The 16388-nt window shown below is 56.4% G+C and overlaps 1 protein-coding gene across 1 annotated transcript; it reads right to left on the bottom strand.

Annotated features, from left to right (window-relative positions):
• Positions 1–1361: 1361 nt before the first annotated feature.
• On the bottom strand, positions 1362–13850 carry ASPHD2 (aspartate beta-hydroxylase domain containing 2). Its single transcript, XM_045791209.2, has 4 exons — positions 13714–13850; positions 8729–9822; positions 3821–3934; positions 1362–3259 (listed from the first exon to the last, which is right to left on the bottom strand). The coding sequence occupies exons 2-4, from the start codon at positions 9534–9536 to the stop codon at positions 3150–3152; spliced, it is 1032 nt and encodes a 343-aa protein (XP_045647165.2). The 5' UTR covers positions 9537–9822; positions 13714–13850; the 3' UTR covers positions 1362–3149.
• Positions 13851–16388: the final 2538 nt, after the last annotated feature.

Genomic DNA, 16388 nt, shown 5'->3' with positions numbered 1-16388 from the left:
AGAACTAGGACTGGGGGTGATGCTACATCTTGCAGAAGGCTCAACAGGGGACTGTTGGAGGAGACTGTTACAAAACAGCGGCCATTCACTAGAGACCCAGGTTAGGTGGCCTGGGTGTCACACGGGAACACAGCCCAGACTTTAACCTGGAGCTGGCTGGTTTCAAAGGCTTTGTCACTTGAGTGGGCAGTGACTCTTATCCCCAGCTACACATTAGAATCAGGGCGGGAAATGAGTTAAAACAAATACAGAGATCCGGGCCCCACCCCGTAAACAAAGAAATGAGATGCTTGGGGGACGGGGGTGGGGTGTGGGCATCAGTATTCCTCAGAACACCCCAGGTGACTGCATTGTGCAAAGTCAAGAACCGGCGGATCAGCTCACCTTCCCCTCCCCAGCTACATGCTGTAGGCCACTCAACGTGACAAGTGTAACCCAGACGCCAGACGATCTGGGCAAATGCGGGAGGATAATGAGCAGGTGCCTGGGAGCCCTGGTACGTGACCTTGTGCGGTCTGGGCTCGAAGGTGGCGCAGGCTCTGTCGGGATGGAAGCAGGGCTTTCCCTCTGAAGCGGGCGGGCACGCTGGCTCCCCTTTCTCACCTTGAGGATCCTTAGCTGTAGCGTGTAAATTATTTTAGCAATTGCCTAGTTGCCAACGCACACTTCAGGAGAGCGAGAAACATCTCAGCCCCGGGCAAGTGGTGCTCCTCCCTTCCGCTCGCTGAGGGAGCCCAGCCAGGACTGCGGCTGGAAGCGAGCTTGCTGGGAAAACACCGGGCAGCCCCGGTGCTCCTGGGGCTCCAGGCCACCCACATCACCTACCTCTCTTTAAAAGGAAAAATTTCAAAAGGTAGCTGCTGAGGGACCCGCTTCTTCCCTGTAGTGAGGCCGTGGGAAGGAGCTGCTGGTTCCCCTGGCCACCTCCACCACTGATCAGATGCGTTGGTCTGCCTCTTCCTTACCCGCCCCGCCTCCTCCCCTGTCCCTCTGCACCTGCTCAGAACCACTGTGGCAGGAAGGGGACCCTCCCTGCTGCCCTATAGAGTGGAGCACAGCGAGGCTCCCAGGGGCTCCGTGACTTGCCCAAGGTTGGGTGGAGCCAGCTCCTGGCACGGAATCCTGAGTCCCCCCCACTTCCTAAAGCAACGGTCCTTGTTCTCCGTCCCATGCGCCCCTTAGAGCTCCTTAACGTTCCACGGATCTGCCGTTAGCCCCCGCCCGTTATTTGAGAACCGCGTGCCTGCCTCACTCACCATATACACCAGCGCTTGCAGGGCCCACCCGTCTCTGCAACAAACTCCCAGCAGCTCCCGCCAAGTGCCCTCTTTTCCCCAAAAGACCACTTCCGCAGTTCACTCTGGTTTTCAGCAAGGTCCTTTATTTATCTCCTGTTCCCCCAGCACGGCACATGAGCTCAGGTAGCCGGGTACCCGTGCGGGCTGTGGGCTTTGTAAACGGAGAGCAGTCAGTAGGTAGAGAAATCATGCACCTCGGTGATTCTTCGACACGATACTTAATGAGTAGAAAGATTTCAGGTGTGTTGGAAACTGCTGCCCTGTCCTGCATTCTGCTCACGGAAAAAGATCGGTGTAGAGATTTTACTCAAGTGGAGACAGGTTTTCCTTGCTCACTTGCCAGTAACTGCCTAGGGCATCTCGGGTCATGGTCCCTTCGCACGGCCGCTCCTCCCGGAAGCTGCTGGTTTCCGTTCCGACGGAACACGGGACCTGTACGTGTGACCAGACGCACCCCGCACCGCTCTGTGCCTTTATACGTTGGCCACTGCCCGTAATACAGGATTCAAAAAAGGCTTCTCTAGGACGGCTGGAGGCTACTCTTGCACACCTCAGGTCACAGGAGAATGTTTCTAGAATTTGTGCCTCCAGCCAGCCACATCCTTCACAGGAGACCAAAAAGCCAGCTCTGCCGCTGTGGGTCTTTTGGGTTTGTAGGTCTTCCCAAAGGCCTCGCTCACACCCCCCCTGCCTTAGGTCGCCGTCCCCCGGGATGCACCCCTGCGCAATGGCAAAGATGTGGGGCTGACCCCTCCACCATCTCGGGAGCCCAGCACTTGAACATTTATGTACAGACGAAGAAATGGAAAATCATAGGCAACAGAACTCCAAAGCAAAACAGACACTTTTTTGGTCAGATCGACGATTCCAGCTTTGCCAAAGGACGGTGTTGCCAGAATGTCACCTGGTGAGCTCGCGGTCTCACCCCACCACAGCTCCTATCAGCCAACCTGCTGGTCTGAACGTTCATCACCGTGGACTCAAAGCATCTGCACGGGGAATGTTCCTGGCCCGGTTTGGCAGTAGGGCTTCTGTCGGCAGTGAGGTAAGTGGATCACACGTTCGGCAGCTGATCCGTGGGAGCCCCGACTTGGCTCTCGAGGACACCAGTCTCAGCTTGGAAGGAAAGCAATGTTTACACGGGAGCCTCCAGTCCCACCAGCCGGATGCTCCCCGCCATTGGGGACCTGACGGGGTTTGGGAGCGAGGGGAGCGACGGTGACAAGTCCGCTCAGGCCCGGCCGTGCGCGCTGCCCCGGACCGGGTCCACCCAGCCCGTGAAGCCGGCCGGGTGTGGGGGCTGCAGACTCCCCCCCTGCCCTGGGGTGGCTGAAGGGTCCCCTGTGTGACCATGACGGCAACAGAGGCCAAGGTCTCTAGCTCTCCGGTTTGCAGTTTTTTTGTTCTGTGTCGTTTGTTTTTCTTTTAAGATGACCACAAGGAGTTTTTACGTGATTACATTCAGACAGATAACCCCTTGCTTACTCTATTCCAGAGCACTGAAAAAAACCAGGTACGCAACATGGCACAGACAACAGTCACACCAAGGGCACGGAGGCCCCTGGTCACAGAGCAAAGTAACGCACTATTAGGCAGAAAAGAATCGCAGAAGCAAATGACTGGAAGGGGAAGAAAAGAAAACTCTAAGGAGATACAAGCTGAAAATTGCCCATTTACAATAACCAAAGGAAAGAGGGACCCCACGTGATCTCAAAACCCCAAATAAGAACTTTCTGGTGAGGCAGGTTTCGGAGCATGGAATCACAGCACAGGCGGGGAGCTGGACTGTACCCCAGTCTGCCCAGGTTGACCCGCGGCCACTGTCGCCGACTCCAGCACAGGAAATGGGTCTCATCGTCCCGGAGCAAAGATGAAATCCAGGGCCTGCCGTTCGGCTGCTGCCACATTGGGATGCCACAAATCCACCATGAAAACCACCCGTGGGCCATCCTCCGCTGAACCTGGGAGGGGGAGGGGCGCGAAAGAGGAGAGGTTCGAACCATCCCGGAGCCAGGACCCATGCAATGCTGGACCCCACACAGTTAGCTTTCAGGCAGGGACCCCTCCTGTCCCTTGGCATGGATCAGAAGATCTCCTCCTCTCTGAAGAAGAATGTTATCAGGCTTCATAAGGTTCTGGGCGGAGCGTATGAAAGGAGAGGGGCAGAGGGAGGCAGGGATGAGTAAGTGGTAGGCGGAGCACAGAGGGTTTTTAGGGCGGTGAAGCTCTTCCGTATGATCCTTTCAGGGCGGATCTGTGTCACTATATGTTTGTCAAAACCCACAGAACGAACAGCTGCAAGGGTGAACCCTCATGGAGACTACAGAGTTTCATTAATAATGACGTGTCAATACTGGCTCGTCGCTTCTAACAGACGTACCACCCTAAAGAAAGATGGTAACAAAAGGGGAAACTGTATGCGGGGTGGGTGGTATACACTTTCCACTCGATTTTTCTGGAAACCTAACTGTGCTAAAAAAGAAAGTCTATAACTTAAAAAAAAAAAAAAAGGCACCACTCACCTTCGTGGAATGCAGTGTGCAGGAAAGAGTCATCGAAGAGGAGGCAGCGTCCTTCTGCCCAACACTGGGGCTCTCCCCCCACCACCAGCTCGCAGCCACTTGGAGTTTTGAGACCTTAGGGGGAAACGCAGAGAAAAGAGAATGAAGGCAGATGGGTTGGGGGCTGGCCTGTTTTGGTGTGAATTCTCAACTTCTGAAGCGTCCGACCTTCTGCCTCACCCCTCGGAGCCCTGTGTGGGGTCGGGGTGGGGTGCTTCGACAGAGCAAATACAGGCTGTGGACCCCGACTGTCACGGAGCTCCCTGGAAATGCGCATTTCTCCATTGGTTTCATCTGTTCTGGGTCATGGGCTATTTAGCCAAGGCGTGCACTGCACTTCTGAGACTCCTGAAGCCCATCTGTGGGAGCCCCCCTCCACCCCGTTAATTGAGGAAGGCCAGGTTCAGAACCCGCCTGGCCCAATAACTCTGTTTATTATAGCCCACTCTCCAGGGCTGTTTTGCTTGAAATGGAACCGTGACCTCCTCTTTGGGTTCCAAGCTTGAAATACATGTTGGGGCCTGAGGATGGCATGTTCTTAGTCTAAGCTCCTCCGGCTTCCCTCTGGGACACTGGAGGTCACCCCTAAGGCCGTGCCTGAGCTCCGCAGGGAAAGAGGCCTACACCTTCGTAAGGAGCCCTACGCTGACGACGGCAGGCAGCTGGTGCCAAGCTCGGGTGCTTCACCGCGGAAGGCGGGCCTGGCCGAAATGCTGTCATGCAGCCACTTTCACCTCCCCATCTCCCGCCCCAGGATCTGAGGACACACCCGGCCCCTGTCCCTGCCTGGACGTCTGTAAACGAAGACACCACTGCAGCCATCGGGCAGATTCCCGATGGGCTGGGTGGGCCCGACGGCTCTCAGGAAGGACGCATCGGGAGTAAGTAGGGCCCTGGCAGAGGGGGTGCGATCGGGGTCGGTCTTGTCCTTCTTCAGGGACTACTGGTAAAGCCATGACGCAGGACCAGGTGGCACTGCACCTCCTCCCCCCAACCGACTCCTTAGGACAAACACGAAACAGAGTTCTCGCTAACAGGCATTTTAATGTGCCCCTTGAATGGGAAACAGACAGCTCCAGCACGTGTGCAGGAGGAATTCACAGAGGCCGCACGGCGGAGCGGCAAGGACAGAGGACCTGGGGGTGCCGCAGGGCTCTGGGCCAGTCACTTCACCTCTCTGAGCCTGTAAAGGGGGTACAGTAGCGTACTTACCGTCAGGGCTATGTGACCACTGTCCTTGCCACCGAGAACATACGGACTGCCCGAGTGCGGGTTTGGGCTAAACCAGCACTTTTCAGACATCCCTTCACCCCCTCTCCAGATGGAGCGGCTGAGATTCAGGGAAGAGACGGGACCTGCCAGAGGTCTGCTATTTGGTCCTGGTGGGCACCTGAGGTTTGAATCCAAACCCGTCTGGCTCTGCAGAACTGGCTCTTTTGACACCGGACATGTCAGTAGCCGTGGTATGAAAGTGGTTGTCCACTCTTGTAGCTAATGTTTCTGCTCTCAAGAGGACATCTCACTGAATCAGGCGAGAAGGGCCGTTCTGACTCTGGAAGCGTGATCTCTCATCCCCCACTACTGGTAACAACCTGATGGGGGGGGGGGGTAGGGCTGCGATGGGCCTGGAGGAAGAGAGCCCTTGCTGACTGGTAGAGGTGGACGAGGCCGTTAGGACTTGGTGGTTCTCTGCGGGGACCCTTCACCCCAGGGCTTCAGAAAGCAGCTCTCCTTTCTCTGTGCCACTAAATGATTCATCACCATGCACCACGGCATAACAGAAAAATGGTCTGGCCTGCTGGCTTGACAGCCCCCTGCTTACTTTCTTCTGCCTTCCCCTTCACTGTGCCCCGGCCTTCCAGCGGCCCCCCCTTCCTGCCTACTCCCCATGAACCAGCTTAGTTGGCAGAAATGATCAATACTCTCCCAGAGAGAGCGTTCAGGTGGGTCTTGGGGATGGAGAGGGGCCCATCCTCTGGCTGAGGGCTTGCTCCTTGTCCCCACCAACCACTCAACGAGGCAGGTCAAGGGTGCAGAAAGGGCTCTGGGCACCAGTGGCCCCCACTTCAGGAGGCTGGAGGCTGGCACTCGGGGGGGGGGGGGCAAGGCGAACACAAGCTGCTCCGCCAGTTCCGACCAGCTCCACGGCCTGGAAACCCAACCACATGCACGTGAAAGGCAATGACAGTCTGATTGTGCTTCTTGAGCAAGAATTTGCTGAATACGCTCGTGCACTTTCATCTACCCTTTCCTGAGGGTTGGCCATGTGGAAGGACATCTGCCTCCCCAGTCAATCTGCCTCGAGCGTCGGAGGTCGCTTACTGGAGGTCTGCGGCCGTGCGGTCGGGACGCCCCAGCCCCACGGCCGGAGCTGTCCCCACGGCGCTACGTGGGGTCCAGACCGAGTGACGTCACCTCTAGAGGTAGCTCAGAGTGGTCCTTGGCAGATGAAAGGACTGGGGGGATGCACAGCCGTGGCTGGGGTTTCGGGTGTCTGCGGGGACGGCTCCGCAGGTCACAACTCCGACGGAAGGCAGCAAAAGGGGACAAGGGTTGGCAGTTCAAGAGCCGGGTTCAGGCACTGCCCGTGCCTCCTGCACTCCAGCCAGACAGACTGGCAGAGGTGGGGCCGCCACGGATGGGCCGGGCGCACTCCCTCTCTGGCAACACCCAAGGTCACGGGGGCTGAACCCACCTTTGTTTCATTTCCAGATGGATACAACATGCGTCTGCCAGTGGAAAGAAGGAAACGCTGAGCACACCCAAGCAGGGAGCTTGCCCTGGCCACGGGGAAGCGGCCACGGTCCAGCGGGACTCCTTCCAAGAGAACATGACACGGCCCAGTTTTTCTGGTGGCAAGAACGAGCTGGGCTGGGACGGGAGTGTCAGGTCGTACCGAGGGCCTGTGTGGGCAGGGTTTACACTCACACATGCACGGCACAGGTGCATAACAGGCGTTCGTGCACAGGAGGCAAAGCCTAGGTCTTCTGCCGCCACCCCTTGCTACTCAACACACCCGCCTGGGTTCTACTGCAGTCCGCAAATGCCCTTCCTTCCGGGTCACTCAGAAGCTTTTGAAAAACATCCAAAGAAAACCTTTGAAGAAAGCACAGCGTTGCTCCCCATGACCCACAGCCTCAATCTCGAAGCCGGGCATGGGCAAACCGCCCCCCCACCTCAGCTCACTCCCACCCAACTTGTCCGACCTCGGCCCTTACCCTAGACTCTGCAGCCAGCCACGTCCGGAGCTCAGGGGGAAGATTCCTCTGTTCCACCCTGGCGGCCCCGGCAGGCTGCCCAGGCACGTACCGTTACGTCCGTGCTAGAGGCTCAGAGTTTCGGGGTCCCAGCCAAGATCACTCAGCAGATAGGGCTGACAGAGCTGAGTCCGGGGGTGCTTGCTTCTGAAGCCCGATCGTTTCCCACTATTTCCTGAGGGCCTAGGTCTTAGGGATCCCTTCTTAGACCGTCCAGCACGGGTTTCACCCCAGAAGCTACTGGCTACCACCGCTGTCCACGCCAAGCAGCCTCAGAAGATACCATTTATTGAACCCTGTCAGCAATCGCGAGGTAAGCGCTACCTCCCCATTTTACAGATGGGGAAACCGAGGCACGGAGAGACTGAGCACGGAGCCAGGCCACCTCCTCTGGCGCCTCTGCCCTGTCCTGCGTCTGCTCTTGAAACACTCACGGTGTCAAGTGCTCGAATCTAGTTGTTTGTTAAAGCGGCAAAGCCCTCTGTCCACGTCACATCCTGCTCAGGACCCCCACGTGGGGCAGGGGAAGCAGAGTGCTCCGGGGGAAGCGGGGCTGGAGGGCCCGGGGCGTCCAGCTCAGGTCCCCCCGGCTGCCCTGAGGTTCCACTAGAGAACACCTAGGAGTCCCCCGGCCCCAGCCTGGATCGGGCTTCCTCTGCGTGAGCCTTTTCCTCCTCTGTTCCTAAGCCAAGGCAGCCAGCGCTGCGAACCTCCTGAAGCCGACCCTGCCCGGGGTTCTGGGGTGCTGCCTGGGGGTGCGTCACCCCAGTAACCAGGAACAAGGCATTCTGGGGAACAAACGTCCCTGTGCACTGAGCTGTGGTGAAGCCTACCTCAAGGTGCGTACTCCACGTCTGGCTCCGTGTGAGTCAACGCCTCACAACCCACGTTCTTGCTCATCAGACCCTCCAAGTAATTCACGGGCGGGGGTGGGGGAGCTTTTGACCTCTCCTTCCTAACGGAGGACACGGAGGTCCGGGGAGGTGAAGTGACTTGCCCCAAGGAACACAGCCAGCAGGCGGTGGGGCTGGGATGCAAACACGGCCCAGCTGACGCCGACCCCGTTCTCCAAACCACTGCTGCGCGCGTTACCGATTGCCCTAGAACCTGAATACGCTCAGCGTTAACACCAAGCACGACGTCCCCCTTGATGCAGAAAGCACTAGCAGCATCTTTCACAGCTGCCCGGATGTCAGCATGAACCTCGGTGATCGATACGATAAGCCTCTGGCTCTTGAGCCGTGCTGCCCAATACGGTAGACGCGAGCCACGGGGGCCTCTCGAGGTCTGGAGGAAGGGAAGAACCCCCTTCCTCGCCGGCAGCAGCCACATTTCGAGCACTACGTGGCCACACGTGGCTAGTGGCTACCGTACGTGGACAGGGCAGATGGAGACCATTTCCATCACCGCAGAAGGTTCCCCCGGACAGACCTTCTGTCGGGTCATACTGCTCACCGGTTCCTTTTCTCACTCAATCTCCACGGTCAAAAACGTTTGCACACAATTCATCAATGACAGAAGTACAGTGCAGAGCGTGAACGGGCACGATTCTGGCTGCCTGGGCGGCCGCAGCAGGCGGGCCGCGCACTGAGACCCCATCCCCGCGACATACCTAAGTGGCACCGGATGCGGATGTTGGTGGGTCCATAGTGCTCCGTTATCACGGTCCCCGGGCTCAGCACGGAGATGCACGCGTTCCCAAAAACATTGTTCCCAATACAGGTCCGAAGGCTTCCGAGCAAGCGGTACGTCCGTGGGCACTTCCTGCAGTTCCTGGGAACACAAACCCCCTGATTGACCAAGTAAAAGGTGACCCACTCCCCGCTGGGGGTGCTGTTCATTTTCCATCCTTGCGGGAGGCTGCAGTTTGAGAACGCTTTGTACAGGGTCTCGAACTCGCACAGGATGGTCTGGAAGTTCCGTTCCAACAGCTCCACGTCGTGCTTCTGCGCGTCCCGGGAGAAGTAGGGCGTGGTGGGGAGGTCGGGCAGGAAGAAGACCTCGGGCTTCTGGATGGAGGGCCGGCTGTTGAGGTAGCGGCCCTGCTCGCGGATGCCCTTGTGGATGCGGCCCATGCCGGACCAGGAGTACCGCTTGGCGTACTCCTGCAGGTTGTGGTAGAGCTTCTGGTTGAGGCCCTCGTTGTGTGCACAGCGCACGCACTCGGGGGACTGGCAGTACACGTAGCCGTTCTGCAGCCCGTTGGCGTCTGCGCCCTGCATCAGGGAGTTGACGGATGCGTAGGGCCGCGGCTGCTCGCGGCCCACGTGGTAACAGTACCACACGAACAGGACCAGCAGGCAGGCCACGGTGACCACAGCGGTGGTGTCGCAGTCCCGCACCGACTGGATACCCGTGGCGATGCAGTCCCGCAGGCCGTCCAGCGACCAGCTCCAGGCCACCAGCCACTCTAGTGACATCTTGGGGGAGTTGACGTTGGGAGGGGGTGAAGCAAGGTCAGACAGTCAGTCCTCGGGGGATCCCAAGGGCACCCACACCATGCAGCTTAGCGTGGGGGGGAAGGGGCGGCTGGGGCCGGGGGAGGCATGGCTGCCACTGTTCCTCGGATTCTGCCAAGGGTGGCATTGACCCACGTCTGGGCTCACCACTCTGCTCCCGGCAAAAAGTCACTGCAGGTTGGGTGGAAGGAGCTGCTTTCTGTCACACTAGCAAGTGGGGTCGGTCACCGTGAAACAATTTTCAAACCTGAGATGAGAAAAGAAAAGTAAACCAGCATAAATTTTCATACCTGGAAAGATCCTCAACTGAAAAGTAAAATCCCAGATCATTCTGGAAGGTCCTTGTGGGTAGGGGACACACTTTTCAATCTTACGTGTTCTCTCCCCATTTTACCACACCGCCCCGTTTCCCAAAGGCCAGTGGTGCATAATTTGCATCCAGTATTGACAATGACACAAGCCCCACCTATTCTGTGTCATCTTCAGGGGGTGTGATCAGACCCATTTTACAGGTAGGGAAACCAAGGCCCTGAGAGGTCACACACCTCATCCAAGTTCATGTGGCCAGGGCAGGAACACGCACCCCAGCTGACTGCAGGCTGATGTCTATGCATAGTAGGTGTTTCACAAATACTTGTTCTCCTTAAGTCTCTGTACCTTTACAGAGAGATGTGGATTCAAAAGCATTTTAAAAATGGCAAAGGAGGAGGGGCGCCTGGGTGGCGCCTGGGTGGCACAGTCGTTAAGCGTCTGCCTTCGGCTCTGGGCGTGATCCCAGCGTTCCGGGATCGAGCCCCACATCAGGCTCCTCCGCTAGGAGCCTGCTTCTTCCTCTCCCACTCCCCCTGCTTGTGTTCCCTCTCTCGCTGGCTGACTCTCTCTGTCAAATAAATAAATAAAATCTTTTTTAAAAAAATGGCAAAGGAGGGGCACATGGCTGGCTTAGTCAGTCGGCTGTGTGACTCTCAACCTTGGGGTCATGAGCTTGAGCCCCATGGTGGGCGTAGAGATGACTTAAAATAAAATAAATAAATCCTAAAATGGCAAAGAAACCATAAAACTGCACGTTCCCCATTTACTTTCTCTTTTCACGGTGCTTCATCAATCTTACTTAATCTCTCTTGCCCTTCTGACACAGGCTGGGTTTAACTCAAACTGGAAGGGGAGGTGGGCTCTTGGGGGCGCCCCCATGGCAGACACGGGGCATTTCTGTCTACCCACTTGCGAGACTACTCCATGGTCTCACCCACAGGTTAGGAAAGGAAGTGATGGGGGAAAATGGAAACAGAAGCCCTTTCAGGTCTCTTGTCTCCAAAACAGACGGGAGCGCTATGCCAAGTATCCCACCAATGGTTAGGGCCAGTGTCTGGCACCCTGGTTACCCTAATAATCTGAAAGTCTGATCAGAGCCCAGCAGTCATGCTGCCCGTGTCTACAAAACCCCGGCCGTGTTTCCCAGCTGAGACCCTTTGTCCAGCCTGCTTTTTCTAACCTGAGAACAGCCAGATCTACAATCTCCCACAAGCCTAACACACTCTCTCAGCGCAAGGGGCCGAAAAATTCAGAAAAATCATTCCGTGCACTACCTTCTCTCTTGGGAACAGAAGGCAACTGAAAAACTGGGAAAGCTGTGCCCTCTCCTTTCTCTGGGGACACATTTAGCCAGAAAATTCTTGCGAGGTGGCAGAGAGGCCAAGGACCCAAACTGGAGGTGGGCTAGACCCTGGCCGGGACACGTCCCCTCCCTCCCAGTTCCTTCATCTCTAAGACAGGGCCATGCTCATCTCCCAGATGGAGGCGAGTGACGACAGGTGTAAAGCACTTAGGACGTCACAACAAACATTTACTATGTGCTTAGACGTGTGGCACTCCATGTTGATCCGCCAGCAAAGCAAAGGAGGGGCACTGTGGACAGGTTAATCTCAGCACTAGGGACCCTAAAGGCAAATTCTGGACACTCTCGTTGCTATGCATCTGAACTGTCCCCAGACTCGCAAGGCTGAAAATGAAAGAGAAACCTTAGGTGCTCATTAACTGCCTACTTGCATCTTCCCAGCTAAGGTTGGATTAAGAATCATTTGACTATAATGTTTAGCAAGTCAAAAACACACACGCTAAATATTCATGGCCGTTTTTATGTTTCTAGGAAAAATACAAGAGTGGGGAGGCTAGCAGCTCCATTTTTTTTTTTTTTTTTCCCTCACACGTTCTCAATTTCTTCACAGATCTGGGCCCCACTGGATGGAAACAGACCCTTCTGTGCCCCTGGTTCTCTCCTAGCGATACCATAACTGGCACATGTTCCCTAAAAGGGGAAGGGAAAGAAAATCTGGGATGATTTTCCCATGTTTTGTTTGCAAGCCTGTCTCCCAACCAGAAGCCCGAGATTCCTGAAATTCAGTGTGAAACTGTCATCTGTGTGATAAACAACCACTTTTACTAAAAGGACTCCCCCCCCCCCCGCCCCAACCCCACTCAACCTCTAACTGGAACTTTGAAACTCGGTCTCTCAGGAGAAGAGGTTTCTCTTCATGAGAAGTGAGATGGTGATAATTTAACAAACACCTGTTAAGTGTCAGTCCCCATCAGCCCTGCTAATCACTTAACTCAAGCACAATGAAAACCGGGAAGACAGGGCGGATGCTGAGGGGATCTCTCGACCAGACACCCCTGCGGCTCACCCCCCTCCTGGGGGAAGCCTCGTTCTAGACAACGCCAGCCATGAGCGCTCCGTAGGCTGAGCTATAAACACAAGGCAGCAAAAGATTCGGATGCCCTGAACCCAGCTTTGGCTCCTGTTCTCATAAAAGGCACTGAGAGCCAAAGTTAGGACTTTTCTTACCTGCCGCGCTTCCTTTTAGCCAAAACACACTGCCAGGCCCCTGAGCCCAGAGGTGGACTGAAATGCGACATGTGACACTAAAAAAACCCTTATATTTGCAGGGTGACTGGCAGCTTATTAACTACTGGTTCCAACATTTGACCCTCAAGGCACCCAGTGACAACCACCAACGCTCCAGTGGGAAGGGCATGGATTCTCTCCCCCTCCCCAGTTCCTGGCTCAGTAACTTCCAGTTTCCTTCACACATCTGATCGTTTGCATCTGTTTCATGTTTGTCCTCCTTAGGGACAGGGACTAGTCACTGCAGTTCTGCCCTTTAAGAACTCTGATCGTAAAGGTCAGTCAGCTCTGGGGAATAGGGTCCAAATTCACGGCCAACTGGTGAGCAAGTCAATGAAATGTAACTTCTGATACGATGAACATCTGGGGAACAGACTCAGCTCCAACCTGGCTAATGCCGCTCACCTTACAATCCAAGAGGCTACCCCCATGCTCAAGAGCTTCTGGTCACTCTCAGGGTGTGGCCAGGCCATCCTAGAAGACCCCCTAGGAGCAGGGCAAGGTGTGTGTGTGATGCAGGTCACCCTTTCCACCCAGGACCCAGTAAACTATACCCTGGGACCAGCCCTCCCCTGTGAGCAACTGGAGACCTCTCCTCCTCACTTTCTGGGCCGGCTTTCTCAGCATCCACCCACTCTGGAGAGTGGGGGAAAAGGGGGGAGCAACGGATGGGTTAACACAGATGGTGACCACCAGGAGGTCAGGGGAGGAGGGGGATGGGACCACGGAAAGGTGAATATTGACAGGAAAAGTGGGCAATCGGCTAAAGACTAGGGAAGGTGGCTTATGGTGATAGCTCATGGGACAGGGGAGGAGGGTCACCGCGGAAAATATGGGAAGTGGGTGACGCTCAGGGCTGGGGGGAGGGGGAGAGCAGGCAAGGAAAGGGAGCGGGGAGAAGGGTCACGAAGAGGGCGGGGGCGCCGCGATGGGGCAGGGGCTCCAAGGAAGGTGCAGCCCGGCCCGCCGCCAACACAGCCCGGCGGCGGCGCTCAGCACGTAGCGAGCGCCGGGCGGCGGGGCCCCTTGGCCGGGCCGGGATGCGGGGCGCGGGCGGGCGCCGGCGTCCCCGAGCATCTCCAGTGGCCGCGCCGCCGCCAGGCGTGGGGACCGCGGGCCCGCAGCCGTCCGGCCTCCGCCTCCTCCCCCTCTCCCGTGTAGGGGGGTGGCCGCCCGGCAGCGCCGTCCCCCCCCATAACCCCCCTCGCCCCGCAGCCTCCTGAAGACGCCGCTTACCTGCGCCCGGGCGCCGCGGGCGGCGGGGGCGGACGCTGGGGCCAGGGCGACGCCGCCGCACGAGGGCGCGGACGAGCAGACGCCCCCTGCCCGCCCCGCGGGGCCACCGCCCGGCCCACGCCGCGGGAGCCCGAGCCGGAGCCGAGCCGGTGCCCCCACCGGTGCAGACGCCGCGCTGCGCTCCGCGGGGCCGCGCGGACCACAACTCCCACAATGCCGCGCGCGGCCGGGCCGGCGCGGGGAGGGGGCGCGGGCGGCAGGCGGGGCGGGGCCGACGCGGGGGCGGGGCCGGCGCGGGGGCGGGGCGGGGCTCGGACCCCGGGCGAGTAGTGCGCGGGCCGCGCGCGGGGCGGCTCGGGTGGCTTTGCCCGAGCGGCGGTGGCCGGGTACCCGGGGCGCACTGCCCGGCGGGTCCGGGGGCGGAGCGCGCGGGCGGGCAGGCGTTCATTCATTCGCTCTGCGTTCCTCCCTCTGTGCCCCTCTGCTCCCCCGCCCCCGGTCTCTGTCTCTGCTCCGGCTCTCCCTCCTACACTTCCTCCTTCCATTCTCTTTCACTTTCCCTCCCTCTTTCCTCCCTCACTTCCTCTCCCCCCGACACCCCTCTTCCCTTTATTTATTGCTTCACCGCTCACTTAGAAGGCCGCTCAAGCACTTGGAATGAAACTGTAAATCAAACAGGATCCCTAGTGTCATGGAAAACTCCTTGGTTGAATAGGAGCGACTGTTGGACAGCCTCTCTGTGCCTGGTCCTGTGCTCCTTGGGGAGCGGTGCGCACGCGGCCCCTGTCCGCGGGGAGCCTCAGTCTGGCCAGGAGTCGAGGGTGCCCAAGTAATCATAGGGGTAAAGGCCACCATCACCTGGTGCGCGGACTGGTAGTAGAGAGAGTCCAGGGCAGGGTGAACGTGTGGGGCAAAGGCATGTGATGGGGTGGAGGCCCCCCACGAAGGTCTCTCTGAGGAAGTGATGTTCCAGCTGAGGCCTGTGGGAGACAGTTATCTGTCTCCTCTGTGACCTCTGCTAACAGAGGTCATGGGACATGTTAAGGGCTCTGGGGCTCCCTGCATGGGCGGGTGCTGGGACCTCAGGAGTAGGATGGCTGGCCCACGATCCATCTGTTCTGTCCCAGAATCTATTTGTTGCTGTCCCAGCATCTACTTTTCCTTGTCCCAGAACCCATTTCAATCATGTTTCAGAACCCACCTCTCACACCTGTCCTAGAACCCACCTGGTGCCCTGACCTAAGAACCCACCTCCACCATGTCCCGGAATCCACCTTGTCCCTGCGCCAGAAACTGCCACCTCTGTTGTGGCTCAGAATCCCCATCTGCTGTGGCCCCGAACCCACCCCCACCACGTCTTAGAATCCACTTCATCCCTGTCATCTCCTCCCTTGTTGTTACTCCAAAGGAAGAACAACTTTTTCCCCCTCTCTTATTCTACTAAAATAACCAAAATGCATACATTGGAAACCATAAAATGCATCCAGATTTGTTCAAAGTGTGGGTAATCAACACAGTCATCCAATTTAGAAATGTTAAACAAGATGTCTCTTTTCACTGCCAGCCTCGCAGTGCTTGAACCTGGGGAGGGCGGAGAAGGTGGGAGGGCATTTGGTCCATCTCACATTCGGGAGGTTGCCCAAACTCAGACTTCTCCAAAGGCGCTTACGCATTCAGTCAGCATCACACTGACAGGGTTGAAAAGGAAAACATTCTTCATATAGTTGTAAATGTGTGTTTCATTCCTGGATCACACCATCTGTAGCACATTATGAATTAATATTGTCTATAAATCCTGTAATTATCTTCGACCAGCGCAGTTATATTGCTCTGTATTTGTTAAGAGTATTTACTTGTTTGATGGCAGGATTACCATTTACACATTTTGCTAACCCTGCTTGCCCTTTCTGCCTGTGGGAGACACTGGGGTGGGAGGCGAGTTCCCCCAGAAAAAGGGTATCCAGGCCTTCTTCCAGAGGGGGCTTTGGGATGAGAGCTCCAGATAAATTGTCATTGCACTAATGCAAGAGCCAAGATAAGGGCCAAGTGAGTCAAATTGCCTGCCTCCTGCTTGGCTGCCATCCGCGCCCTCCTCCTCCTGCTGTCTCCTCAGGGCAGTCCTTCCCGACCCACTCTGAGGCTCTACAACCTATCATTATGCTATCTCATACACTCGTGGAGTCCACCCAACTCCCTCCTGCTGCAGATGGAGTCACGGGGGGTCCAGAGAGAAAACATGCCTTGCTCAATCAAGGTCACAGCAAGTCAGTAGGGGAAGATGTAGACCCTTAAAAAAAAATGCTGGCTTGGTGCATTAAAGAAACTAGGATAGACCCTTTAGAGAGAAATTTACTAGTATTTGTTAAAACAACAACAAATGTGTATACCTTAAAAACGAACAATTTCACTACTCTATATCCATCCTAGAGAAATTCTAGAATGGATAAAGGAATAGTGATGTTTCTGTATTATATAATCCTGTGCCATTGTTTAAAAGGAGGAACAAAGTGTATATGTAATGATATAAAGTTCTTAGGGGCACCTGGCTGGCTCAGTCGGTAGAGAATGTGACTCTTGATCACAGGGTTGTAAGTTTGAACCCCACTTTGGGTGTAGAGATTACTTAAAAAAATAAAATCTTAAATATATATACATATATATATTTATATATGTAT

This window comes from Ursus americanus, chromosome 30, assembly GCF_024610735.1.
Source record: "Ursus americanus isolate L20-20 chromosome 30, mUrsAme1.1.p, whole genome shotgun sequence".
Lineage (NCBI taxonomy): Eukaryota > Metazoa > Chordata > Mammalia > Carnivora > Ursidae > Ursus > Ursus americanus.
Note: the sequence above shows the minus strand (reverse complement) of the source record. Positions and strands in the feature narration are given on the sequence as shown.

Bases quoted from the DNA above. Each gene is read 5' to 3' on its own strand.
- ASPHD2 (XM_045791209.2), bottom strand. From the start codon at position 9,536: ATGTCACTAGAGTGGCTGGTGGCCTGGAGCTGGTCGCTGGACGGCCTG. The intron at 3,935-8,728 runs GTATGTCGCGGG...TTTCCCCCTAAG, and splicing joins CCGCATCCGGTGCCACTTAG to GTCTCAAAACTCCAAGTGGC. The intron at 3,260-3,820 runs GTGAGTGGTGCC...TCCCCCTCCCAG, and splicing joins GCACACTGCATTCCACGAAG to GTTCAGCGGAGGATGGCCCA.